The 22,642-nt window shown below is 50.6% G+C and overlaps 1 protein-coding gene across 1 annotated transcript in view; it reads left to right on the plus strand.

Annotated features, from left to right (window-relative positions):
* Positions 1–22,642, plus strand: part of SLCO2A1 (solute carrier organic anion transporter family member 2A1) — an 89,365-nt gene that overhangs the window by 57,342 nt on the left and 9,381 nt on the right. Inside the window, exons 4-11 of the mRNA XM_027545666.1 lie at positions 9,281–9,508; positions 10,533–10,631; positions 13,312–13,448; positions 15,621–15,699; positions 16,192–16,356; positions 17,830–18,019; positions 19,625–19,790; positions 22,319–22,482. Coding sequence (XP_027401467.1) covers positions 9,281–9,508; positions 10,533–10,631; positions 13,312–13,448; positions 15,621–15,699; positions 16,192–16,356; positions 17,830–18,019; positions 19,625–19,790; positions 22,319–22,482 — 1,228 coding nt within the window. The remainder of the gene's footprint in view (positions 1–9,280; positions 9,509–10,532; positions 10,632–13,311; positions 13,449–15,620; positions 15,700–16,191; positions 16,357–17,829; positions 18,020–19,624; positions 19,791–22,318; positions 22,483–22,642) is intronic.

Consider the following 22,642-nt stretch of genomic DNA (forward strand, 5'->3'; position numbering starts at 1 on the left):
GACTGTCTTATTAACCACTGATACCAGCCTCAGGCCATTCATGTCATTCACAAATATGTCAGCTGTTCTCAGCCGTGCCCAGGGCTGAGTTGCACGATGGACCCGAGAGCCACTGTCTTCCAGGTCACCCTGGCCCGTCCGTGCCTGCACCGGGCACGCTTTGAGACGTTCTCCCCAGAGGACGCTCAGCCACGCGTCTGCATCTAGTCTGTATATCAGTCAGGATATCATGACTGGCTTTGTTAAAAGGCTTCCTCCAGTCAAGTAACACCGTGTTACGGCTTCCTGCCGGTCTCGGAGCCCCATTAACAAAGGAAATGAGGTTGGTTTGGCATGACTGGCTCTTGATGAACTCATGTTGGCTCAGCTCATCCCATTTTTTCCCCTTCAAATTGCTCCTCATCAGCCTGTTAATAAATCTGTGAACAATAAATTCTGCTTCACTCCCAATTGGGAGTGTGCAAATTAAGCACGCATTCTCTTTGAATACTAAAATTAAATGGCTCTGAGCCTCCCTCCTGTTCCGTCAGGTGTGTCTTCTTCCCTTCCTATCCACTAAGAAACAATTTTGATGCAAGATGACCCAGGCAATTCCTCTTTCCCTGGTCTGATGGCAGTTCCTCAGGAGCAGGTGGGTGTGCAGGAGGGGGGTGACAGGCTGGAGGCACGCCCCTTGTCTGCAGCATCACCCTGTGCATAATGGACTTGCCCTCTCACACCGACCTCGCTGGTTATGGCCTTCTCAGTACAAGTAGGCATTTCCCCATGGCCTCTTTAGTACTGAAAAGCTGTGTGGGAAAGGGTGTCCAGCCTCAGTCTCAGCCTTGGAAACCCAGTCTTGAGAACAGAGCAAAGGAACCCTCTTCTTCCACTCCCCTAAGCTCACTCTTTCCCTGCATGGATGTGAATCCTTGCAAGCAACCCACTTGCCCTCAACTCCTTTATTATATCCATTCATTTCTAGTGACCAGCACTGATCTTACTTGTTTCTGGTTTCTGGACCCAGTTCCCAAGTCTTAAAAACCTGGGCAACAATGCCTGTCTCAAGAGTTCTGACATCTCTCTCATCTGTCTGAATTTCTCAAAGTTTCTGGCTTGAAACTTTGAATGAAAATTGATGTTATTGTGTAATCACCATATCCCAGGTTTTGTTACTGTTATTAGTTTTAATCTGAATAAGACGATTACAAAGTCGATGTTAGTATCTATATCTATTTCAGAGATGAAGAGACTAAGGTTCTGAGAATTCCCATTTGAACCTGGTCTGTCTGATTTCAAAATACGATTCCTTGCACTGCTCAAGCATGTGACTCTGGCTGTCAACCCCAACTCTGTTCATTTCTGCTGGTGCAGAAGAATGTTTTATCTTAATTTTTTTTCTCTTAATGTTTTCTCTTAGATTCCCAAAATGAAAGTCAGAAGGCACATGCCCATAGGAATTGTTGTCTAAGGGGAGGCTTAGTCTAGTTGGAAAAGAACACGTGTTGTCACAGGGGCATGATGGATTGACAAGGAACCCAGCCACTTCTGCTCTGCAAACAGGTCACTTTATAAATGACTTGGAGATCTCCATCATGAGTTTGGACAGCCTGTTCCAGGCCTCCTGGTGGGTGTTGCCAGAGTTCCAGGAAGAACTGTTGAGTAGCCGAATTTAGGAGGATGAGGAAATAGGTCCTTCAGAGTGGAACATTCTGAATGAGGGTCCAGGAGCTTACTGATAGTCCAGTGAAGCTTGGCACATTGGGTGTGCTTCCAGGAAACTCTCCGGAAGCACCACTGCCTTTTTCTGTTGTACTCTTATGGGCTGCTTCTGAGGTCTTGCTAACCTCCTCCTCCTTTGGCCCTACTCACCCACCAGCAGTGCCCCCTTCTGAGTGGGGAGGTAATGGGTAGCTCTAAAGGTGCTGCCCTCCTGTTTCCTGGCAAGAATTCTCTCTTTCCTCTACTAGAATGACAAGAAAGATTAGTCAGAGGAAAGCCCGCTCCTGCCATGGCCTTCCTGTGTTGCTCAAACCTTCTGGCATCCTCTCATAGCCCCAGGGCTGGATTTTTGTGCAGAGATTCTTATTTAGACCCTTGATAGCCTACTACCTCAGCCTGGCCACACTGGACTGTGTGTCCTTGAACAGTGAAGAGGCCAGACCTTGGTCTGCCCAGATCCGCCCATCTCTGTGGGTCCTGCTCCAGGAAGGTAGCCCTACTACGTCCCCTCTTTCCAAACTGGAGGAGCTGTTTAGAAATTAGAGCTGAAATTCTGTGTATTTAAATTGTGGGGTGAGTCAAAGGGTTGACTGGCATGCAGCTGGGCTGGTATGGGGGGTAGCTGAAGGAGGGGAGAGGTCCCGGCCTGTTTCAAGTTAGCATCTCGCAGCCCTGTGATAACTGGCACAGCGAGATCTCTGGTGTCTTGTGGGAAGAAGAATGTGCTCTGATAAGCTTGAGCCTTCCAGAAGTGGGCCTCAGGGAAGATGGGAAATAGACTGACAGTCAGCTAATGAACACACCTCCCTCCTTCCCTTTCCCAGGCCCCTCAAGTTGGAGGCAGGCAGCCCCTGAGACTGTGGCTGGAATTGGTGGGCTTTTCTCTGACCTTATCACAGGATCTGACGGTGGGCAGGTCTGAGGAGGAGGAGGGCAATGAGGTTCTGTAAGTCAGTGGAGAAGACTGGGTGCCTGGCCTTTGCTGAAATGCCCCAAAAATGAAGAGAGGCTGCTCTTGCTTCTTCACATGGGCTGAGCTCCTGAATTCGCTCCAGGGAAGAGGAGGGGGTGGGCTGCAGAAAGTTGAGCCCCCCAGTTCTGCCAAAGGGTCTTGATACGAGGTCTTGTCACTCCATCACTGTCTTCTTTTTAAGAGAAGAGCCTAATATTTTAACTTCTAGAAGACTGTCTTCACCAGAGTGAGCTGGCCATGGCTGCCCACTGCAGGGAGGCCCAGGCATGGGCTCTTGGAAGGCCCACATTCTGTCTCTGATGCAGACACCTTTTCCACAATAAGTCAGGAAGCAGTGGTCTCTCCCACCACCACACACCACTCTACCTGGGTCCAGGGCACCCTGCCCCCGGGACAGACAGCTGCCGCTTCCCTTCCTGAGGGTGGTGCTCCCAGGTGGAGGAACTTCTCGTTCCCTTTCACCTGTGTCACAGCCTGGTCAGGGTGGGGTGGCCCCATTTAGGGCTGGCCCCATTTAGGGCTGGCATAAGGAAAAGAAAGTTTGTTGGGAGACCTTGAATCAATTTGGAGTGCAGAATGCTCCAAGAGGAACTCGGTAGACTTGGATTTAACTGGGGCCGATTGACTATTTTTGAAAATGCGCATGTTTAATAAAGGCAGTTTCTGACAGGTAATCTAACATTCTAAAAGTTAATGTAAAACAGTTAAAAGATCCCCAGAGAATTTTGCTTCCTGGACACTTCATTAGGTGAAATTTCATGAGGACTTTTGTGGCCTTGGTGTACCGTGCAACATGCTATGTAAAGGCTTAATAAGCCAGTCAACATTTTTATGAGCTTTGATCACTGTTAAATGGCTCACAGAAAAATAATTTTGCCAGCAACAATGTTCTAATGAATATGACTTTAGTTGAATAATAAGAATCAGTAAAATTAAAAACAAGAACTCTTAAAAGAAGTACTTTTTCTCTGGCCCTTTGTTTCTCAGGCTCCTGCTCCCATACAACAAGCCTGGCCTTGTGTATCTGCTGCACACCCACCCTGGGCTGAGCAATCCTGTGCTCACAGCCGTGGATTGGACCAGCAACCCCTGCCTGCCTCTCACGTAGCACGCAGCCTCACCTGTTTTACTATCCAAGTAGCTCTTGGCTGGGTCAATTCCGCTGTTTCCACATGGGTCTTGAACACTGGTTAATTTCCCCTTCGTGATCATGACCCTCTGGGTTCTCATTAGGATATAATCCAGGCCCCTTCATGGGACACAGCAGCCCTCCAGGGCTGGCCAGGCCTCACCGTAGTTGTGTTTGCACACTGACCCCACCAAACCTCTGCGCTCTTCCCTTCTGTCTCTTCCTATTGAGTCTTCTCAGTGCAGAGCCCATGTCCTCCAGGAATCCTTCCCAAATCCTCTCCCCAGTGAGCCTGGGTTTGGCGCCTCCCCCACATGCTCCCTGGTACACTTTCCTTTCCAGCTCAGTGGATGTGAGTGTGCATGCTAGTCGCCCCAGTCATGTCCGACTCTTTGTGACCATGGACTGTAGCCTTCCAGGCTCCTCTGTCCCTGGGATTCTTCAGGCAAGAATACTGGAGTGGGTTGCTGTGCCCTCCTCCAGGGTATATTCCCAACCCAGGAATCAAACCCACATCTCTTGCATTGGCAGGTGGGTTCTTTATTGCTACTGCTACCTGGGAGCCCAACTCAGTGGATACCAGGCTGTATTTTTTTATTGTGGTAAACTATACATAACATAAAATTTGCCATTTTAATGTGTCCAGTTCAGGGCATTAAACACTTTCATGCTATTGTACAACCATTCTTACCATCCATCTCCAGAACGTTTGCATCTTTCCCAACGGAAACTGTACTCCTTAAACACTAACTCCCTCTTCCTCCTCCTCCCAGCCCCTGCCTGGCAGCCACCATTCTGCTTTCTGTCTCTATGAATTTATCTAGTCTAGGGTCCTCATGTAAATGGAATCATGCAATATTTGTAGTTTTGTGTCAGGCTCATTTCAGTGAGCCTGACTTCAAGGTTCATTCATTTGCAACGGAGCAGGTGTATAAGGCTCAGTGTTATTCCACTGTATGTGTGTGTCACATTATGTTTATCCATTCATCCGTTGATGGACATTTGCATCATTTCCCCCTTTTGGCTATTGCAGATGATCTTGCTATGAACATTGGTGTACAAATATCTCTTTAAGTCCCAGCTTTGATTTCTTTTGGGCAAATACCCAGAGTGGTATTTGGGTAAAATACTATTTACCCAAAGTGTAAATGCTGGATAATATGGTAGTTCAATTTTTAACTTTTTGAAGAACTATACCATTTGCCACAGTGGCTGCGCTATTTTACATTCTTACCAGCAGTGCCCAGCATTTGTTTTCTGTTTTTCAAAGGGTGGCAAGTGGTATTTCAATGGGATTTTTATTTGACCAATATTTTGACAATATTGTGGTTGCTTCTTTGATGATGAGTGTCCCACAGCAGTCAGAGGCTTTGGAATGGCAGCTCCTGGGCTTGTCTCAGTCACCCCAGCAGAGTGCCTGCCCCCAGTCACGCTTGACCAAGTAACTGAATAGCCAAGAGTGAGGCAGGCATCGTCCACGGAAGCTGACAGGCCTGGGTGTGGTTCTTCAGTGGCTGCACTAGGAGCAGGGGCCAGTGCTTCGCACCTCTTTCCCGGTGTGGTCATTTGCCACCTAGCACAAAAGGGAGGCCTGGTCCTGCCACCCCATAGCTGATAAGACAACACTGAGAGGGAGCTTTTGTCACACCTAGACAGGGACAGGCAGCTTAGCCAAGCACATTTGCAAGTGATAACAGCCCATGGTTTTAGGGAACTCCAAACTTTGCTCATTTCCTCATGCAAAATCTACTTGAAATTTGTTTGAATCTTCTAAGAACAAATGCCCATTTGAGAACTTGGTGGCAGCTTTTTTACTTATCAGTCCTTTAGACATGCTTCAGCTCAAAATTGGCAGAAGGAGGTGAGCAGGGTGTGTGTGCCGACTGAGTGACCACAGAGCTGCACCTGGCCAGTTGGGTTAGAAGGTGGCCCAGGTCAGGCGGCCTGCTCTGGCCTCATTCCTGAACCTGTCCAAATGGTCTTGAGAAGGGTAGTGGGGTCTTTTTCTAAAGATTAGCACAGCCCACCGTGTGTAAATGCTCATCAGCTGGGGTGTCCCAGTGGCTGCCAAATTGAGGGCCCAGAGTGAGCTGTGAGCTCACCAGCAACCACCCACCTCTGTGCATGGCCCTTTCCCTGGAATCCTCTGAGGTCTTTCAAAGTCAAGGTCACAGATGTAGGGAGTCAGATTCAGGACTAGGACCCAGATCCCAGGCCCCCAATCCAGCCATTCCAACATCTGTGGGTCTTGCCTGTCCATGGCCAGCTGGGCCTCCTCCTGGGGGTGGGCATGAGTCTGCCAGAACCACACCTCTGGTTCTGAGAGCTGGACATGGGGTAGTGTTGGTGACAGGGTTCCTGAGGGCAGTGAAGGGCTTTCCTCCTTCTCAGCAGGAACATTTCACAGTTTTGTGCTTCCAGACTAAAGTGAGAGTCAAGCCTTGCAGCACCGCTGGGTCATACCAGCCTTCCTACAAGGGGGCCAGCACATCTGTCAGCCATGCTGACTGACCAGCGGGTCTGACTTTTCATGCCTGCTCCCTTCTGCAACTATTGCCTTCTAGCCCTTTAGTGACCCACAGGAGCTGTCCCTATCTAGCCACATTATGGTCTCTGCCTAAAGGGAAATTGAAGCTCAGAGAGGGTCAGAGACTTGCTTAAGATCACACAGCTACTTAGGGCTAAAATCAATTTTTCTTTCTTTAAAAAAAATGCCTTTATTGAGATGTGATTGACACGTAAAGTACTATACATATTAATATATAAAGCTTAATGAGTTTAAGTATACACCCATGAAATTGTCATCACCGTCAAAGCATATCCATCATGTCCCCAAATTTCCTTTAATAATAATAATTATTATTGTGTGCGTGTGTGTGTTAAGAACACTTAAGATCTACCCTGTAAGTAAATGTTGAGTCTACAGTGTGGTATTGTTATCTATAGGCACTATGCCATCTAGCAGATCTCTAGAACTTCTCTGACAGTACTGAAGCTTCTTACTCTTCACCATAGCCTCCCCTTTTCCCTTCCCCTTGTCCCTGGCAACCACCATTCTGCTCCCTGCTTCTATATATTTGACTAGTTTAGATTCCATGTATAGTGAGATCATACAGTATTTGCCTTTCCGTGTTTGGCTAATTTCACCAAAACCAATTTCTTCACTCTTTATACTCTGCTCGTTTTGTCTCTTTGTCTCGGATTTCAGCAGAACTCCCAGCAGCCAGCCCTTCCCAGGATACCTCTTTCTGGGAGGAGGTTCCCAGCCACCTACAGAGATCAGAGGGCTTATGTGCTTGAATGTAACTAGGGAGGAGCAGAGGAATCACCCCAGACCTGCCTCCCCCATCCCTGCAAAACCTGTGTTGGATCTTTTCAGAGCTGCCATTTCAGACTTGATTTCATTAAGGACTTTGAATCAGGCACACATGGGTTCAAATGCCAGCTCTGCCCCAAAGCAGCCACTTAGATGGGCCAGTAACCTCTAGGCGGGACACAAAGTACGTCACAGCCTTGGCAGTGTCTGCTTGTGCAGTAAGGGGAAGTTTTAAAATTCTGGTGCTGGAATTTGGGTCTTTACAGGAGAGCATGTAACTCAGAGAAGAGCCCAGCACTCCACCAAGGAGAGGCCTCGGGGAAGATGGGTGTCAGAGAAACTTGGCTCTGGTGTGAAGCACACCTCTGCAGGCCCAGGGCAACAGCTCTGGAACCAAGAAATAAGAAGTGAGAATGATTGTTAAAGTTTGGCTATATACTTTTTATGAAAAATATTTTTAATTGAAAAGTTTTCGCTGTTGCTTCATTTCAAAAGCATCATGTGTTCCTTATAGAAAAATTAGAAAGTACACAGAGGCAAACACACATGCATGCAAAGATGCCACAATCCCATCACCCTGGAACAGCCATGGTCTTCCAGTTTTTCTCTGCATATTCAACGAGATCACATAAGTTTTACAAATTAGGGATCATGTTCTTCTCCAAACTACTAGGTAGTTTTTGAATCTACAAGATGTTATAGCTTCCTTCCCATGTCAGCAAAGCTACCTCCCTCTAAGAGTCTGTCTCCCACCTACCCTTGTGGTTGGACCACTCTACCCAAACCCCATACCCTGCACTGAAAGGCAGGATAATGGATGGGATGGAGGGACACTAACCAAAGGGGCTGGGCGCTAGGCTGGGTGCACAGAGCTTCCTTGCGTGCAGCTACTATCAGGTCTGGACGACCTTGACCAGATGACATCTTGGCCTCCTTTGCTTTTACTGAGCAGGCCTCCCTGATTGATGAGGGGACCCCCAAGCCAGCAGTTTTCACACGTGTTCAACACAAACTCCAGTGAAGAGGAAGGGAGATGGGGAGGCCTGGCTGGATGAAGCATGTGTGTCTGGTGAAGAGGAGGGGAGATGAGATGAGGAGGGCAGACCCCTCACCAGCCCCACCGCCCAGAGCAGCCCTGAGCTCAACAGCACCAGGCAGAGTCGAGGAGGATGGACTGATCTTGTCCACAGCCCTCATGGTTCCTCTCCACGGGACTCTGAGGTCCACCCAGCTCGGAGCTATGTCCTCTCTGAAAAGACAAATGAGAGTGAAACTGAACCCTACGGAGCAGGGTCAGGGATGTTAGTGGTTTCCACTGGCCTCTTCAAGGCTGGGAAAGAAGGCATCTCGTGGAAAGGAGCCCTCAGGGCCTTGGAGAGCTGGCAGTGCTGTCTGTTTAGTGTGGGCCAAATTGGAAACAGCGCATGGGAACAGCAGGCCAGCCTGGCCAGGTCCCCAAAGCCATGGGCACTGGTGCCCACAGGCCACGATGGGGCCTCTGGGGCCCTCACAGTAGGTGCAGCCTGGCTCTTCTTGTGGGTGCAGCCTCAGCCCCTATCTGGAACAGGAAGTTTGAACCAGAGGGTGTCAAAATCCCTTTAGCATCCCAAATTCTTGATCCTTGGCCAGACTGGGTAGCACGTTCAATGCCTTTGGCAGTAGGGCTCCTTAGTGTGACCCAATGTGTGGCTTATCCAAGAGGGAGAATTCTGGGAGTCATGACCCCTGGGAGCCTTCCAGGCTGGAGGCGACACCGTCTTCTGGGGTACAGAATGACTTCTGTCTTGCTAAAGAGAAAACACATCTTGGGGGCCTGAGCCTGAAGCTGCCCACAGGGGCGCTGAAGGCCCACAAGCCTGGATGTGGATCTTGGTTCCCCATTTCCCCGCTGGATGGCCTTACCTCCAGGGCCGAAGCTTCGTGTTACTAACACCACCCCCCTGCCAGTACCCAGACAGGGGAAAGAATGGTCCCAGAGAAGAGGAAGATGCCTCTCCCATCCAATGCGGGCTAGGTCCCCTTAGAGCAGGGAGTCCGCCTCTCCCCTCCTCTCACCATTGTTTCTAGAACCACTCCAAGAAGGCCTGGGAGAAAGGCCGGGTTTAGAGGCCACAGCAGGACACCAGGGTGGCGGTGACGGGTGTGTGCTCTCCCATTGCAGGGAACAGCAGCCACCTCCAGACCGAGCTCTGTCAGAAATCCTGGCAGGGCCTGCCCCCCAGCAAGTGCCACAGCAGCCCCCAGGACTCTCAGAAGGAGACCAGCAGCATGTGGGGCCTGATGGTGATCGCCCAGCTACTGGCAGGCATCGGCACGGTGCCCATCCAGCCATTTGGGATCTCCTACGTGGATGACTTCTCGGAGCCCAACAACTCGCCCCTGTACATCTGTGAGTCAGGCTTGAAGAGGGCTTGGGTTGGGGGCGGGTCCTCACATGGCACAGCCAAGGCATACAGAGGTCTGGGGACCTGAGGCACCTTGTTTGAGTCCCAGCCCAGGCTGCAGCTTTTCACCAGAAGGACAGGGCCCACGGTCTCTGGGTGCTGGAGCCGTGGGAGTCCCCGAGGGTATCTGCATGACCCCTTGGTCCCGGGCCAGGAACAGGGCAGCTCCTTGACCAGCAGTACGTGGTCAAGTATCGGGTCAAGCTACTGGTCAGGAGCAGCACCACTGCTTTCCAGACCAGGCACCGGCCAGCACACGTGTCTTCTGAGCCACCCATAGGACAAGTTGGCCTCATAGAAAAACATGCAAAATAGATAAAGTGAAAGTGACATCGCTCAGTCATGTCCTACTCTTTGCAACCTCATGGACTGTAGCCTACCAGGCTCCTCCATCCATGGGATTTTCCAGGCAAGAGTACTGGAGTGGGCTGCCATTTCCTTCTCCAGAAGATCTTCCTGACCTAGGGATCGAACCCAGGTCTCCTACATTGCAGACAGACACTTTACCATCTGAGCCACCAGGGAAGCCCAAAATAGATAGCAAATGACCAAATTCTTCCCTTAGAACAAGCCACACTGAGCATATCCTCAGGGCCCAGACCAGACAGGCCACATCCAGAGGCTCTGTGGCCCACAAGCTCCCACCACGGCTGCCACATCATACCTGCAAGGATCCTTGCCCCCAGCCCACGCCTGGGCCTTCATCTGTAAATGCCCAGGAGGCCGCTTCTCTCCCAGCAAGCAGATCGCTCTGGCATCTAGCCAGAGGAGAAGCAGCTTGGGTTCCACACCTTCCAGGGTCTCGAGTGGCTCTGGCGTTGTCTGTGGGAAATGCTACAGGTGTGGACTTGTCAGGGCCAGGGGACAGACTGGGGAATGTCCCGGGAACCCCTCGGTGAGGGAAAGAGCCTGGGTGCCCCCCTCAGTCCTCTCACACCCCTCAGCAGCCTTTCTCTCTCCCCTCTCCAGCCATCCTGTTTGCCATCGCCGTGTTTGGACCAGCTTTCGGGTACCTGCTGGGCTCGGTCATGCTGCAGATCTTTGTAGACTATGGCAGGGTGGACACAGGTGAGTGTGTGCCAGGGCTCCCTCGCTCCCCACTCCCTCCCTCCCACCTGCAATTGTCAGCCGGCCTCAGATAGTGGAGAGCAGACAGCATGTGCCTCCTCTCTCCAGGGCCAGGCTTTATCATGGAGCGGGAGTTGCCGCTGAGGAAAACACACTTTCTTTTTTTTAAATTTTATTTTATTTTTAAACTTTACAATATTGTATTAGTTTTGCCAAATATCGAAATGAATCCGCCACAGGTATACCCGCGTTCCCCATCCTGAACCCTCCTCCCTCCTCCCTCCCCTACCCTCCCTCTGGGTCGTCCCAGTGCACCAGCCCCAAGCATCCAGTACCGTGCATTGAACCTGGACTGGCGACTTGTTTCATACATGATATTATACATGTTTCAATGCTATTCTCCCAAATCTCCCCACCCTCTCCCTCTCCCACAGAGTCCATAAGACTGATCTATACATCAGTGTCTCTTTTGCTGTCTCGTACACAGGGTTATTGTTACCATCTTTCTAGATTCCATATATATGCGTTAGTATACTGTATTGGTGTTTTTCTTTCTGGCTTACTTCACTCTGTATAATAGGTTCCAGTTTCATCCATCTCATTAGAACTGATTCAAATGTATTCTTTTTAATGGCTGAGTAATACTCCATTGTGTATATGTACCACAGCTTTCTTATCCATTCATCTGCTGATGGGCATCTAGGTTGCTTCCATGTCCTGGCTATTATAAAGAGTGTTGCAATGAACATTGGGGTACACGTGTCTCTTTCCCTTCTGGTTTCCTCAGTGTGTATGCCCAGCAGTGGGATTGCTGGATCATAAGGCAGTTCTATTTCCAGTTTTTTAAGGAATCTCCACACTGTTCTCCATAGTGGCCGTACTAGTTTGCATTCCCACCAACAGTGTAAGAGAGTTCCCTTTTCTCCACACCCTCTCCAGCATTTATTGCTTGTAGACTTATGGATTGCAGCCATTCTGATTGGCATGAAATGGTACCTCATGAAAACACACTTTCTTCCCTAAGAAAACATACTTTCTGCAGTGGGAAACCTTGCGACCTGGGCAGGGCTTCAGGTGTTGCTATCACAGCTGCCTTCTGAGGTCATGGTGTTAAAAATAACTCTATAATTCTTTGATTCTAAGATGGCTTTGATTGTTTAAAATTTTTTGAGAAGACTTCTTTAAGGGAAAGGAAGAAGCAGTATGTGAAATATACACATGGCTTATGACTCCCACACAGAAGAGTGTAACAGAGTTTAACCATGTGGACACAGATAGCAGGGAACCTGTGTCTAATCCTGGTTCCACCTCTACTAGCTGAATTCTACCACCTCCACTGATCTTGGGCACAAACCTTCATCTTCCTATGCCTCAGTTCCTCATCTGTAAAATGGGGCTAATGATAGTGAAATAAAGTTGCTGTGATGTTTAAAAATGGCCGATATATACTGAGGCTGACAGAAGTGAGCTATTAACAAAATGATATGGATTAAGCCTCTCTATCTCAGGATGAGAAAATACAATCCACAGACAAGAGCACATGTACTGAGTTAACCATTCAGGGAGCCGACCCCGGGATGAATCCTACAAGGGCATATGGCTGTTGTAAGCCTGCCTGACACCCCCCAGCCTTCTGCAAGGCAGAGAGGGCCAGCACCGTAACAGAGGGACAGGCAAAGTGCTTTGGCAGTTCCAAGGCCAGAAAAGCGCTTCTGCATGAGGTGATGAGGGAGGGCCTCCCAGGGAGATGATGTGTGTCTCCATCCCATGTGAGTGGAAATTCCACAGCTGGTGGTGGCTGGTGGCAGAGGCCTTCCCAGGTAGAGGAAACCATCTGGACAAAGTCAAGACAGGGAATGCACGGGGAGTGTGTGCGTGGTATGGAAATTCCCGCAGGCCTGATGTGGCTGGAAGGCAGGTCTGCCAGACCCTCAGAAATAACATCCCCACCCCAGTGCCAGGCACTCAGATCAGAGCCTGCCTGTCTCACAAAGAATGTGGGCGATCATGCTGCCAGACACCACAGACTCCTGACCTTGGGACTGTCAGACCACAGTGTCATCTGCTCAGTGTCATCCACCTGTACTTCAAATCAAAGGGCAAAGCTGGAGGAGCTGTCTGCTCGAGGTCAAGCCATGCTTGCCCTTCATTGGCACTTCCTGAGCTGGGTCCTAGCTCTTCATTACCCAAAGAGACTGGCCCCTGAGCTCCCAGTCCACCAGGGACAGGGCCCAGGACAGTGTTCTCCCTCTTCTCTCTCCCTGCATGCCCATGTGGCTTCTTTACTTACAAAGAGAAACACAACAGCAGACCCTTGGATGTGGATGGGAGACTGCACAGGAGAAAGCATCTGCTTACCCAAGAGCCTACTCTGTTCATGGTGGTTTTTTGATTTTCTAAGAATTGCGAGGCCTCCTTCTTTAGGGGTTAACAAAAGTGGGAGGCAGAGCACTCAGTTATTAAGAGTGCAGGTTTGGAAACCAGGAATGCATGGGTTTGAAACTGGCCAATGAAATGGTGCTTGCAGGGCAAGGTTAACCTCGCTGATCCTCCCACAGGCCTCTGTTCTCTGGGAAGAAAGAGCGGATGTTGTCTTGACCAAGGTGCTAGTTCCCTTGATGAGTAAAGTGAGATCATGCATTCATCCAACAAATACTTGTGTCCTGTGCTTTCTCTTCAGCTTCGGTTAACTTGAGCCCTGGAGACCCCCGATGGATAGGAGCCTGGTGGTTGGGCCTGCTCATTTCCTCTGCCTGTTTGGTTGTCACTTCTTTCCCCTTCTTCTTCTTTCCTCGAGCAATACCCACAAAAATGGAGGTAAGCTTCTGAGAACCCACAATTCTACCTATTGTAAGAGTTTCCTAAAAGGAGGTACTGTGTCAGTCATTTAGTCCTGTCTGACTTTTTGAGACCCCATGGACTACAGCCTGCCAGGCTCCTCTATCCATGGAATTTTACAGCAAGAATACTGGAGTGGTTTGCCATTTCCTTCTCCAGGGGATCTTCCTGACTCAGGGATCAAACCTGGGTCTCCCACACTGCAGGTAGATTCTTTACCATCTGAGCCACCAGGAGGTATGGAGGGGTAGATAATAAAGCTGAGAAGTTTCAGTAAGTTAATTCTGGGTGAAATCTAATCAAGTTTCTTGATGCAGGACTTCTCAGAGGCTTTGAAAGGTGAGCGTGCTTGTGAATTTCCCAAAGATGTGATTTCATGTGTTCCCTGACCATGGTAGCATCTCAGGGATTAGGAGGGCTCCAGGGAATATAGTCTGGGGGAAGTTCTGAGTTATGTAAAGTGAGATAAAGAATTAAGAGTCAATAAAAACTGAATATGTGACCTGGAGCCGTTGACTTTTGCATGTAATAGGGCTGGTCATGTCTAATCCTAAAGGACTGAGTAAAAAAGACATTCCTAGTGCTGAAGAGTGTGAGATTGGGCTGAGAGTGGAGCATACTTTGAGCAGACTGACCTGCATGCATCTTCCAGTCATATCTGTTGGGGAAAGAAATCAGGGAAGGATGAGATTGGAAAGCAGTGGGGAGAAGTCTGAGTGGGGGCCTTGACATTAGCCTGAAGGATCTGAAACTTGTTCTGATCTCGTGAAGTTCTAAGTGACTGGAGCCCACTTGGGTGACAACTACATGGGGTTGTGGCCGGGGAGTCGGGAAGGAATGAAGCCTGGAGACGTGATGCAGCCAGTGTGGAGATGATGCAGCTGAGGACCAGGGCCCTGGCTGCCAGGCACCTGGAACAGGGCAGTACAGATGTCCTCGGAGGGGTTGCTCAGAAGGACTTAGCCGTGAGCAGCTGAAGTTTGTGCCAAGGCTTAGAGCCAGAGGCTGAGCTGGACGTTCTGCAATAAGGTGTGTGAGACTGGGTGAAATCTAGGCCTGGCCGGGGCGGGGGTGGGGCAGGGATAGACGGCCTCAACTTGTCTTGAAGAAGAATTTCAAAGTGTGGCAGCACATCATCAGGATGCTGGAGTCGGACAAACCTGAGTCTGAATCTAGCTCTGCTACTTCTAAACTAGCTGAGAGATCCTAGGCAAGTTTTCTTGCTCCTAAGTTTCCTCTACTTTAAAGTACTGGAGATAGAGACTTCTCTGGGGGTCCCATGGCTAAGAATCTGTGCTCTCAGTGATTCCTGGTCTAGGAACTAAGATTCAACATGCCGCAGCTAAGACCTGGCACAGCCGAATAAGTAAATAAAAATAAATACAAAAGTACCAGAGATAAGAGCACCTATCTGAGGAGGAGGTTGTGAGGAATGGGACAGTGTATGCAGAATGCTGGGCACGGGGCCCACCATGGAGGAAGCATGACATAAGTGGGAGCGCCTGCACCTGGTGATGAGTCTGCTGGGGGATCCCAACAGTGTCTGAGCTCGGGGGCCTTGCATCTGTTTAGTGGTTCAGAGCTGGGCCTTGGGCTGCAGCTGACAAGTTCAGAAGTGGAAGGCGAGTTCACTGAGGGGGTTTGCACAGAAAGTGCAGGCCAAGAGGCAGGTCGGAGCCTTGGACAGGATCCAACTTTGGGCCAGAAGAACGAAGGGACTCCACAGAGGAGACTGAAAGAGAGAGCTGGGAACAGAGGTCATTATAGACCAGAGCGTCCCAGAGGCCCATAGCTCCTGGAACCTGAGGACAAGGAAGAAGTGTAGCCATGACAGACAGACAAAGGCTGATGTTCACTCATGCCTCTTGGCATCAGCCAACAGTTAGACATGAAATAATATGCACAGATATGAAATCATATCTGGGAGGCCCTAGTGTGGATGCATTCTGGCCAGTGGCCAAAGCACCAGGCTCACTGACATGCATGTGGTGACTGCTTTGGACACCCTTCCATGCACTTCCAGGGTGGCTGAGCACCGCCCTGCCGTGAGCCACTAAGACCAGAAGGATCAAGGGCCTGGGAAAGATGGCTGTAAGGAACCTGTTAACATTCAAGGATGTCGTTAACACTCACCCCCTTTGCTGCCTTCAGAGGACTCATCCCATGGTGGATGAAGCAAGGAATATGGAAGAGGTCAAGTCAAGAAGATCCCTGGTGGATTTCATTAAAAGTAACTGAGTGACCTGGCAGTCCTGGGTGGGCTGGCTTGGGGTGGGGGTGGTCTAGGGTCACCTGGCCCATGTGGGATTGGGTGTGGTGAGTGGCAGTAAGAGCAACACTGGCCCATCGCTTCATGAGAGGTTCTGCCGACTGCTGCTTTGCAGAGAGCAGGAGACCCAAAATCAGGCAGAGGCAGCCCCGCCCTCACAGTCTGGCTCACATCCTCCTCTCTCTTCCCTTCACATTGATGCGGCTGTCCTGTGTAATCACCCGCCACCTGATTTCTTCCAGGCCTGTCCTCATTTTATTTAGCCCGTGAGCATATTGAGTGGATCCTGAGTGGCTCTGTGTCCCCAGCTGGCCACTGAGCAGCCTGGGGCCTGGGTTTTTGTCCGGAGGAAGAGAGGGGAACTGCCGGGGGGGCAGGAAGGGCAGAGGTCAGGCTTGCGGAGCCCAGTGACCACTGCCTGGAGGCGCAGCCCTGAGAGCAGTCTGTCCACAGGGTTCCCCCGCATCTTCCTGAGGCTCCTGATGAACCCACTCTTCATGCTGGTAGTCCTGGCTCAGTGCACCTTCTCCTCCGTCATCGCCGGCCTCTCTACGTTCCTCAACAAGTTCCTGGAGAAGCAGTACGGCGCCTCCGCAGCTTATGCCAACTTCCTCATCGGTAAGTCCCCAGGGCTGCCGCAGTTGGGCCTTCCCCCGTTCATCCAGGGAGGTGCGCCACCAGACCGGATAAGGGCAGGAGCCAGCGGGTTCTTGCCCAGGAGAAAGGATTTTAAGGACATTTTTCCTGGTTGGCAATCCAGAATGTTCTTGGCAGATTTCTTGGGCCCCTATAATTCTGGGCAGGAGTGGGTGGAGGTTGGGGGCTGTTTCCTCCCTGTCAGAGGGGCTGAAAGCCTGACTGTCTCCCAGAGGCTCTGACATCATCAAGGACAAGAGAGGAAAGAGCACGGATTGAGCTGGGGGCTAGGCAAGATGCCGCTGGGTGTTTTTCTTCTCCAAGGGCTTGAAGACATTCACCTGGATAAGGACTGTGGGGCCCAGTGATTCTCAAGCCCCTATACTTTAAGCTCCCCAGGAGAGCTTTAAGAAATACAGATGCCCAGGCCCCACCTTCGAGCAGTGAGGGCAGAATCTCTGGCAGAGGGTGCCAGCATCCAGCACGTGTGTTTTTGGCAGCTGAGGTTGCAAAATACTGATGCAGTCCCATCAAGTACCCAAGGGAATGATGGGGGCCAATTCACTGGTGAACTTGACCATGTGGATGTGGCAGGGTGGTCAGGGCATGACCCCTGACCTCCTGTGTGGCTCTTGGCTGTGACTTCACCCTTCTAGCCTTTGGCCTCTGACTAGCACATCAAGCAGGAAGCACCACCAGAGCCTTGCTAACCTCCTGTGGTTACAGTGCAGTAAAGGGCCAGGTAATGAAAGGCTTAATAAGGGCTTCCCAGGTGGCTCAGCGGGTAAAGAATCTGCCTGCAATGCAGGAGGTGCAGGAGACTTGGGTTCAATTCCTGGGTCCAGAAGACCCCCTGGAGGAGGGCATGGCAACCCACTCCAGTATTATTGCCTGGAGAGTACTATGGACAGTATTGTGCCTGCCTACAGTCCACAGGATCACAAAGAATTGGATGCAACTATGCCCGCACAGAGTTCTTTGGGCTTCCCTGGTGTTCAGACTATAAAGAATCTCCCTGCAATGCAGGAGACCCAGCTTCTATCCCTGGGTAAGGAAGATCCACTGGAGAAGGGAATGGCTACCCACTCCAGTATTCTTGCCCAGAGAATCCCATGGACAGAGGAGCCTAGTAGGCTAGAGTCCATGGGGTCACAAAGAGTTGGACATGACTGAGGAACTAACACTTTCACTTTCTAATAAATGCATATTCAACCCACATCTCTGGTTGTAAGGGTCCCACTTCTTTCTTTACTGTTTGCACCGGCAGGGCAATCCTCCATGTCAAGATAACTCTGTCAGTATGCCAGGCAAACAGTAAGTGCTCAATTAATGTCATCTATTACTGTTGCAATTAAACATATTGAATGTCCCTTCAGGAAGCCATGCCCCCTTCTCGGTGGTCCACATTAGCACTCCAAGGCCTTTGCGCCCAGACCAGCTTCTCTCTGTCTGTAGGTGCTGTGAACCTCCCTGCTGCGGCCTTGGGGATGCTGCTTGGAGGGATCCTCATGAAGCGCTGTGCTTTCTCTCTGCAAACCATTCCCCGTGTAGCTGCCACCATCATCATCATCTCCATGATCCTTTGTGCCCCTCTGTTCTTCATGGGCTGCTCCACCCCGCTCGTGGCGGAGGTCTACCCCCCGAGGTAAGGGGAGCGAGGGTGAGGAGTCCAGAACCTGCAGATGGCTGCCACATCTTCTTTCTGCTTCTTCAACTGTCCTCTCTCCTTTTCCCTTGTTGATCTGATCTCGTATGTGGCGACTGAGAAAGCCAGGTCTTAGTGTGCTCAATTATGAGAAGAAATCAGAGAGTGCTAGTGGGCCACTAGCAATCAGGATTAGCGTTCTGCGTTTTAAGAAGCAATAGAAACTGATTTGTTTGGTTTCAAGATGAATCTGTAGTGCTGTGAGCCTCAGGAACCAGGAAATAGCTATGTTTAGCATCTGCTCTCTACCAGCTAGAATTACAGAGTCTTATTGAGCTGCTGAGGAAAGATGAGAGACAGAGACTTGAAAAGGTTTGGAGAAGAACAATGAAAGTGATGGCAGACTTAAAAAATTAGGGCAGGTGAGGAAGAGGGCAGGTAAAGGATACCTGTCGGCTTGCATAAAGTGACATGGTTTTAAGTTCTAAGTTTGGCTTCATGTTCAGGAAGGGCTTTGAAGCCAAGGAGGGGATGTGCTTTTTTGCTTTTTTCCCTCAGAGCCACCTTTCCACACCTCTTCTTTTAGATTTTGCCCAGTGAGGTTGCAATACCGGAAGATAGCGTACTTTTCAGTTTTGGTGCTTTATCCTTGCCTGTGAAAGGACCTCTCCTGTCTCCAGAGGGTATGAAGGAGGGTAGTGTTATTCAGGATGGAACTGCCCCTCCCCACACGCTGGCCCACTCCCAGTTTGTACTTCTCTTCTGGCTGTGGTTGACAGAGGCCAAGAATGCTTTCCTGGGTGTTTAGCACAGGGCTTTGTCATCAGACCAGGTCCGAGGTCTGGTGCTGCTCTTTCCTAGTTGGGGAAATTTACTTCAGGTTTCTCATCCACAAAGGGAGCATCATTATCAGAACATTTACTGTGGTGTCAGTGCATGAAAAGCCCTAAGGCACAGTGCCTGGAGCATGAGAGATGCCCCATTACTGTTAACCAGCACTGGAATAATTATTTTAGCAAAGTTCTGAACTGTGGTTTATCAGCCCCTAACCCCCACCCTTCCCAGAGGAGATCATGAATATTGGATATGGAGGGCGGAGAGACTGGTGTGACCAGCCAGTGAAACCACTGGGTTAAAGCTCAGGTGGATGCAGTAACCTGGGCGATGGCTACTTAGACCCAGAGACAGGAGCCATTGAGACCCTAGATGACCTCAAGGGGCCTCAGCCGAGCCCACATGAAAGAGAAAGGAAGGGAAATATCACCTGTGACTTTCCCATAGCATCTGCCTTCTCTCTCATCAGAGTCCTGGCAGGTTGTTCGTCTCGACCCCTTCTGCAGTGGGGGATTTGCCAACCAAGCATTCCCAATGACTAGTTGGTAGGTTTGGGCTCCTACTGGCAGAAGAAGCAGAGGTGCCATGAACACCGGCCAAGTTGACCCTTGGCTCCAGTAGACATGATTCAGATCTCTGGGTGGCGCTGGCCCAAGACAAACAGAGAAGCACAAGCACGCTAACCAGGCAGGGAAGTCACGCTGGGCTGGAGTGGCGAGGCTTTCCTTTGGTCTTGCTTTGTTTGATTCCCATTTCCTGTTTTGCTGGCAGCACATCAAGTTCTATACGTCCACAACCTCTCCCCTGCCGCCAGGGCTGCTCGTGCCCAGATTCTGTCTTCCACCCGGTCTGTGGAGACGATGGGATTGAATACCTCTCCCCGTGCCACGCTGGCTGCAGTGAAGTCAACTTCAGCTCCATAGCTCTCAAGCAACCGGTAAGGGCCGGAGGGGCCCCAGGTCTCTGCCTAGTGTGTGCTCTGACAGCCTGCTCCTCCACTTGGGATGGGCAGGGCTCCACCCCACTCATTCCCAGCATCCTGGCCTCTGGGCCACACCCACCTTTTCTCCACCTCCCATACCCTAGGGTCATGATCAGATGCTTATAGCCCAAAGTCAATTAAAGACTGGCCAATGTCCAATGAATTCACATTCCTGAAGCCTAACAATGCTCAAAGCAGAAACAAGTCAGAGCACTCCTTCCGCTAAAGCCTGCCAGTCTCACCCTGATGGGTCCTTATTGGGCACACCAGCATCCTGCAACCTTGTTATGTCGCAAAGCCATATGGACAGGCCCACATAGATTGAGGACAGAGGGCCTCTGTGATGTGGACCTGGAAGTTTAGAGCCGGAAGTGGTGAAGGAGGCCCTTTGGTTCAACCCTTCTGAGCACTCTCAGCTGTGGCCACACGACTGGCTTGAAGGCTGTAGCTATTCATGGTGCAGATCTGGGACTAGAACCCAGGGTGCTGCCTCAGCCCAGGGCATGTCTGTGCAAGATCAGGTGTCTCCCAGCCACAGCCTCCCACTCACACAGCTCACATTCACGATACTCACTTGGCAAGGTCCTGGCCGGCCCTCAGAGTGCTCCCTGCCTCCCCAGATCAGACAGCAGCAAACCAACTCCAGTTGTCTGTGTGGTTATTCAACAGACACGTAGTGAACACCAGACACATTCGTGGGTGCTGAGGATTCAGTGGGGAACCCATCAGCCCATGTCCCCACCCTCATGAACTTGTATTCACCAAATAAAGGCACAAGAGTGTTTTTAGAAGGTAACCCATGCCACGAAGAGACTTAATGAGACAGAGAATATCTGGGGACCTCCCAGAGGAGGTGACGTTAGGACTGAACCACCAGAGGAAGAAAACCCTATGAAGACCTGGGAGTGAAGCAAATGCAAGAGCAAGACCCAAGGGCATGAATGATCTGGCAAATGGGAAGAGCGAGAAGGCTAGGGCTGGCACAAGGTGTGGAAGAGGGTCATACCCAGCTAGGCCTGGGAGCAGGCAGGGCTCAGGCTTCAGACTTGGACATTCTTTATCCTAAGAGCACGAGAAGTCTATGCAGCTCCCTAGGGAGAGGATGCAGCCTGTTCCTTTAAACCTGTGTGGAGGGCATGGGCAAGGCTAGCCATCTTCCCTGAGACGACAGGCAAAGCTGCTTCCATGGCCACCTCCGCTGGCAGAGGAGCATGGTTCTAGGAGGTGCAAGGACCAGGAGCTTGGACAAGATGCCTTCTCAGTCGCCTTCTTGTTGGAAGAGCCTGTGGTGGCTTCTGTGGTTTTCTTATCTTTATTTACTTACCTCTGAGTTGTCTACCTCCAGAAATAATCTTGACAAGTTTCCAATAACAGCACAACCACATCAAGACCAAGGTTCATCAGCATAATATCAAGAAAAAAATAGCAAATTATAAGGGAATATATGTGTAAAAAATCCAGACTGAGGAAGGTAGCAGCAACATTGTATACAACTTAATTATGAGCTTCCCAGCAGCCCAAGTAAAGAAGGTCCATAGTTCCAGTCCTTGGGAGAAGGAAGCATACCAGTTTATTAGTTCCAATCTCTGCCCTCTAATGGCTTTGACACTTAAAGCAGTTGGACCATAGGCTGGTCCATCAGATGATGTGAGAGGGAAGATGAAGCCACCTGACAGACAGGGTCCACCAAGGTGAGCTGTACAACCATGTTGAGCTGTATGGATTTATAGACTTGAGACAGAGACCTTTAGAGGAAGGAGGAATTTATCTCAGGCAGAAAGTTCAGTGGATTTCACTGTGTTTCCTCTGGTGCTGTGCTGCACTGCGCTTAGTCGCTCAGTTGTGTCAGGCTCTGTGCGACCTCATGGACTGTAGCCTGCCAGGCTTCTCTGTCCATGGGGATTCGCCAGGCAAGAATACTGAGTGAGTTGCCATGCCCTCCTCCAGGGGATCTTCTCAACCTAGGGATTGAACCCAGGTCTCCCGAACTGCAGGCAGATTCTTTGCCAGCTGAGCTACCTGGGAAGTCCATTCCCACTGGTATCTCCTCCTATTTTTATCTTCCTTTAATGTCCCTGCAATAAACACACAAACAGCAAAAACAAAAACCCAGAAAACCACTACTGCTGGGCAGCAGGTGGCCTGGCCCAGAGGAGGGCCCTCCCAAACCCAGGTCCGCAACTGGTGGACCATACCTGGCAGCGGGATCCTGCAGACCCCCTCGTGGTGTAATTGCAGGAGGAGTCCAGCGCACAACGGACGACTGGTTTTGGTGAAACAAACACTGTTTGTTGCCCAGTGATCAGAAGCGAGATCCCCGGGGCACCTGAAATCCCCACCTCATCTCTTCTCCAGTCTCTGCATCTAGCATCACCAGGTCCCCAGGGAGGGCAGAGGGGTGACCGTTGGAGCAGGCATTTAAAGTGTGTGGACTCGAAATAATAACAGCAGGTTTCCCCTGTTCCCCTCCATCTCCTTCCAAGATCTACTTGAACTGCAGCTGCGTTAACAGGGGATCTGGTTCAGCGAAGACAGGCCCGTGTCCCGTCTCCTGCGCCCACTTCCTGCTCCCAACCATCTTCCTCATCTCCTTTGCGGCGCTCATAGCCTGCATCTCGCACAACCCCCTCTACATGATGGTGCTGCGGTGAGTGCACCTCTCCTTCCCAACGCTCCCCTCACTTAACGTCCAGCTGCCCCCTTCTCAGCTCTCCTGCCTCTCCTGGTCCTCTGAGTCCTCGGACATGAGATATTCTTGGGGTGATGCAGGGAGATAATACTAGTGCGCCAGTGTCAGGGCTTTGGTG

This window comes from Bos indicus x Bos taurus, chromosome 1 (assembly GCF_003369695.1).
Source record: "Bos indicus x Bos taurus breed Angus x Brahman F1 hybrid chromosome 1, Bos_hybrid_MaternalHap_v2.0, whole genome shotgun sequence".
Classification (NCBI taxonomy): domain Eukaryota; kingdom Metazoa; phylum Chordata; class Mammalia; order Artiodactyla; family Bovidae; genus Bos; species Bos indicus x Bos taurus.